The sequence below is a fragment of the Neltuma alba genome, unplaced genomic scaffold, assembly GCF_004799145.2.
Source record: "Neltuma alba isolate B1F8T4 unplaced genomic scaffold, ASM479914v2 tig00002720_pilon, whole genome shotgun sequence".
Classification (NCBI taxonomy): Eukaryota; Viridiplantae; Streptophyta; class Magnoliopsida; order Fabales; family Fabaceae; genus Neltuma; species Neltuma alba.
The window spans coordinates 176918-182458 of NW_021632985.1; the positions used below are offsets into that span (position 1 = coordinate 176918).

Here is a 5541-nt window from a genome sequence, read left to right on the forward strand (position 1 = left end):
TTTAATAATAATCAGGTAAGAGAGGGAAGAAGAAAATTAAGAAAAATACTTAGGTATTAAAAAAAAACATATCATATTAATTAATTTAACTAATATCTTATTCTACTCAAATTAGTTAATTAGGTATACATTAAGAATGGGAGAAGTAACTTTTATGCATGTAACAAATGAGAATTAACTTAACAAGGATTTGACTCTCCGCCGCAGAAAAAAATTAAACTAAACCACATAAAAGATAAAAGGAAATAATTAAATTAAGAAAAGAATACTTCATTTACTACAGAATCTCATGTGAAGGGGCCACCTTACCCAGTAGGCTCCTCCACTTCCTTACCCATTCCCACGTTTTATATATAGTTATATACAGAATGGGTGTCAGAATTGTAATTGCTTATGAATGACTGTTTTTATTCACTTCTAAAAACAGAATAACACTAAACTAAGATGGTAAGCAGTTTTACCCTTTAAAAGAAAGAATACAAGTTAGATTTTGAAAAATATATTTGTTGAGAGAGCTTAACCTTAATATCCTCAACTCAACAGAGATTAGGCTTCAGCCCAAAAATGATTTAGGAATACTCTGAGCTTACCAAAAAAAAATCACACTTAGCTTTACATGTTTGTCTTTTTTTTTTTCAATTATTATTAGAAAAAACAGATAAATTATTATAAAGATTGAGCATTTTATCTTTTTGAAATTTAAAATATATATTGATCTACTTTATCGTCTAAGTTATAAATTAAACAAAAGTAATTATTATATATAATGAAACCTTAAATAACCAAAACACACATGTATATATATGTGGGTATATCATGATTCAAAAACTTGGCCCCTTTAGTTTCCATGCTGGGTCCGCCCTTGTCTGAAGGGGGAACACTATTTCGCCTGCGCAAAAATCTATACACGAGGATGGGCCTACCACCGCCCCATGGCTCATAACATATTTTGCCTATAAATAGGACACTAGATTGATTTTGCAAAATGTGTAGAACATCTTCATCAGGAGAAACCATTCTCTTCTATTGTCTTCTTCTAAGTAAAAACCACCAAACATATGAATCAGAACCCAGAATTGATGTCTCCTGCCATTCTAAGTACGGAGAGGAGTGCCCGTAAGGAAGACAAAGAAGGGAATATGGAAAATGATCGTCAAGAGAAGGCCATGGAGGTGGTGAATGAAGAAGAAGAGGATCGTCTTCGCCTAACATGGCGTATGTTCGCTAAAGAAGTGAAAGAAGTTATCTGTGTGGCAGGGCCCATGGTGGCTGTGAACTACTCAACCTTCTTTCTGCAAACTATTGCTTTGATGATGGTGGGTCACTTGGGAAAACTTGCCCAATCTAGTACTGGTGTTGCCATTTCTCTTTGTGCTGTCACTGGCTTTAGTGTCATAGTAAGTCTCCCACTACTAGCTGTTTTACAATTACAAAATCTTATCTTGCATTGTGGGGTTTAAACTTTTGATTGAAAACTAATAATTCCATTTTGTATTTTGGGTTTTGTATACCTTTCCCGAACAGTTTGGGTTGGCTTCTGCATTGGAAACACTATGTGGGCAAGCCTACGGAGCTAAGCAATATAAGAAGTTTGGTGTTCAGATTCAAACTGGCATCTTCTGTCTTCTTTTATGTTGTATTCCTCTATCTATGCTATGGCTTAACTTAGGGAGGGTATTGGTTGTGCTCGGTCAAGACCCTTTAATTGCACATGAAGCTGGAAAATTTGCAGTTTGCTTAATTCCTGCTCTCTTTGGTTACGCAATACTTCAAGCCTTGGTTCGATTCTATCTTATGCAGAGCATGATCACTCCTCTTGTGATCTCTTCTTCATTAAACTATCACCTTCCATGTAGTTTTTGTTGGACGCTGGTTTTTAAATCTGGAATGGGTCGCTTTGGAGGAGCTTTTGCCATTGGTATTTCATATTGGTTGAATGTGATGTTACTTGCGTTATATATGAAATTCTCTGATTCTTGTGCAAAGACTCGGGTTCCAATTTCCATGGAGCTTTTCCGTGGGATTAGAGATTTCTTTCGCCTCGCTATTCCTTCAGCTGTAATGGCTTGGTATGATCTTCTCCCTAACTTAATAAAAAGAGCTTCCTTTACATATTTTTTATGTTATAACTTGGAGATTGATATATTCATTCATATTGTTATTAATAATTTGAATGTTTCAGCCTTCAGTGGTGGTCGTATGAGGTGACTACACTGCTCGCTGGTCTCCTACGACCAAACCCACAGCTTGAAACTTCAATATTAGCCGTATGGTATATGCCTTTTCTATTCATGTTTTTTTTTTTGTTTTTAACCATTATATACATTAATCGACAACAATAATATGCAACTAGCACAAAACAATTATTTTCATGATCCAAAATTAAAATTTTCAATTGATAACCTTTAAGTTAAAAAATTATTTTTTAAAAAAATTAATAGTTGAGATACTTTTTGTTTTTTTGGGATTCTATACTCATTAAATAAAAAAAACAAAAGTACAAAAAAAAATAGATCTAGATAATCCAGTTTGATGACTGCCATAGTACTCATCAATGAACACTGAAACTGGCTCCACAATAATAATATTCCTCCAATCTAATTATGTATACAAATTTGAATTCTGTGAGCAGTGTGTCAATGAACGTCACTATTTATTCAATACCAGAATCAGTTGGCTCAGCAGCAAGGTTTGCATCATACTTCATGATTTATGAATAGTGTGGCTTTTTAAATTCTCAATTATTATTGAATATAATATTTTTCTCATTGGCGAATATTATTATTGTGTCTGGTATTATTTATAGCACAAGAGTTTCAAATGCATTGGGAGCTGGAAATGCACAGGCAGCACGTGTGGCTGCCTTATGTTCAAGGATTCTATCAGCTTGTGAGGCACTTATAGTGAGCTCAATTGTTCTCTCAAGCCGGAATGTTTTAGGACATGTCTTCAGCAACGAGCCTGAAGTGATAGGCTATGTATCAGACATAGCTCCTTTGTTAGCTCTGTCTGTCTTTGCAGACTCCTTACAAGGTGCCCTTACAGGTAAAAATCTTTCATCCATTATTATATATACTCCCTCCAGTTTCTTTTTATCAGATCTAAATTTATGAATTGTTTTGATTCTTTTTATAAGATATAATTTGAGGTTGTCCAGGTGCCCTTACAGGTTGTCCTTTTTTCATACATTTTTTTTTCATCTTTCTTTTTCATTATTTTGCCCTCTCGCTTACCCCCTTATAAATAAGAGTATATTTGGGGAGAAACAGTTGCATTCCTTATATATTTATTATTTTTAACTATTATCAACATATTTTTTGAATCATGCAATTTGATTAATTGAATTTTATAAAAAGGATAGGAGGTGGTATAAGACAAAACTAAATTTTTATTGATTATATATATATCCCAACTCAAATGTTTTTTTTTTTTGGTGGGTATTATGTAATCTAATACTCTTCTCGCAACATAGGGATTGCTAGGGGAAGTGGGTGGCAACGCATAGGAGCATATGTAAATTTTGGAGCTTATTATGTTGTTGGCATTCCACTTTCTGCAATATTGGGTTTCTTGGTACGCTTGAGAGGGAAAGGCCTTTGGCTTGGAATAACAAGTGGTACAATTTGCCAAGTGATTATACTATTGGTCATAATAAGTTGCACAGATTGGGAAAAAGAGGTTTGTTTTCTCCACTTTCTATAATATCATTTCAATCATCCTCATCTTGAAACTTTATGCAGCAACTTTTGAACATTATTTCTGTAGTGCTTAATCATTTGAAATGATCTCATGAGGAAAGGGTCTGAAATTTACAGGCAAAAAAAGCTAGGGAGAGGACACTGAAGAGATGTTTGCCAGAAGATCATGAAAACGTATCGATTTGAACAACCAAAGTGCATATGCTTTATAGCTATGCCAATTAGCATCTTCTTTGGGCAAAGATAGGAAATAATAAAGCATACCATAACGCAGTTAAATGTATTATACTTGTCCATTTGCACTTGTTTCTCTAAACTGTAGTATGATTTAGTCGGTTTTGTCCTTTCAATTTGTGAATTATGAATGATGCAACTTCTTAAAGATTTTATATTTTGTATTGACAATAACATACTGATTTTGATTGTTGATGTATTGATTATGTGTCATGTATATACGTTATTACACTATAAGTTTTCAGTTCGCTTTCATTCACTAACAAATGTATGTTTGCAGTCCATAATCTTATTAGTTTTATTTAAATCATTTAAAGTCTATATTTCTTTATAATCATGTAACGTCTGAAGTATATATTTATAGTTGCCACACTTAGATAAAACAACTAATAAATTATCAAGGATAAAGTTGCATCCAGCATCTTGATGTTATTTTTCAATAGAGCATCCTTTTTTTTTTTTTAATGGTGCACTCAGTAACTTGATATATTTTTTTTGTCACATCTAACATCTTCTAATATTATTTTTTAATTATGTCTAATACCTTAATCTTATTTACGATTTAGAATACTAGATGTATCATAAATAAGAATAAGGTATTGAAATCACCAGGAAAATTACTTTACCTAATAATCAAAAATATGCTTTTAGAATTTTTAAGGGAGAATATCATTGAAGGTTCCCATCAGCAATATAATGGCATTTAAGGATTAAAGGAATCTAAAACAAATATATTAGGAGTATATGCAACAGTAACAACCATAGATTAACATGCTAAAATTTAGGTTGTCAACTGCAGAATTTATGCTTGTTATTTTTTTAATACATACAACTTCTCAATATTAAAAGACCAAAAAAGTGCATTTATTGTCTTTATTAGAAAGAGAAGATGTTTTTAAAGTTTACGGTGTTTACTAACGCAGCTAATTTTTTCAGTGCTGACTATATATAAATATATATATATATATGTATATATATTATAGGAACAATCCTTCAAAACCTATTCACCTAACTAAATTTTCCATCTATGATTAACATTTACATGACAGACATATCAATTAATCAAAACCATAAATCACCTTTTTTTAGAGTATTTCACAATTTTCATTGCGATACAATATCAGAATTTGAAAGATAGCAAGATTGGAGGAAGATATTAACGAAAAACTTCTTCCTTTTTGGATAAAAGAACCAAGGGAACCAGAAAACTCAAACATTTGCTCTTTGTTTTAATCTAAATACAAAAGATCCGACAAATAAAAAATCCTAGATCAATTTATGGTATTCTAACTCAAAGCCTAATTAAATTACATTATGATTATCCTATAAAAGATAGAATAAAACGAAAATAAATTACATCTTAGATAAATAAAATAATCCAAAAAAATTAATCTAAGTCCCACTCCAAATAAAATTTAAAGTAGAATGTTAAATAAATTAGAAATGCTAAATGTTTAAAAGAAAAATTGCTTAAAAGTTTCCCCATTGTAAAATTTATTACCCAAAACTATTTGGAATTTGTTTAATGATCCAAGTGTAACCTATTTTCAGCGGATGCGGCTTTTTCGCAATTATGTGCAAACTAAAAACATTTGTATATAGTTAACAA

At 31.7% G+C, this 5541-nt stretch overlaps 1 protein-coding gene across 1 annotated transcript; it reads left to right on the top strand.

The window, feature by feature from the left end:
* The first annotated feature begins 998 nt into the window (after nt 1-998).
* On the top strand, nt 999-4195 carry LOC114736075 (protein DETOXIFICATION 14-like). The gene is made up of 7 exons (XM_028923855.1): nt 999-1397; nt 1525-2069; nt 2183-2272; nt 2633-2689; nt 2807-3045; nt 3473-3678; nt 3816-4195. The coding sequence occupies exons 1-7, from the start codon at nt 1059-1061 to the stop codon at nt 3882-3884; spliced, it is 1545 nt and encodes a 514-aa protein (XP_028779688.1). The 5' UTR covers nt 999-1058; the 3' UTR covers nt 3885-4195.
* The last annotated feature ends 1346 nt before the right edge of the window (nt 4196-5541 follow it).

Bases quoted from the DNA above. Each gene is read 5' to 3' on its own strand.
- LOC114736075 (XM_028923855.1), top strand. From the start codon at position 1,059: ATGAATCAGAACCCAGAATTGATGTCTCCTGCCATTCTAAGTACGGAG. The intron at 2,690-2,806 runs GTTTGCATCATA...TATTATTTATAG, and splicing joins TCAGTTGGCTCAGCAGCAAG to CACAAGAGTTTCAAATGCAT. The intron at 3,679-3,815 runs GTTTGTTTTCTC...TGAAATTTACAG, and splicing joins GCACAGATTGGGAAAAAGAG to GCAAAAAAAGCTAGGGAGAG.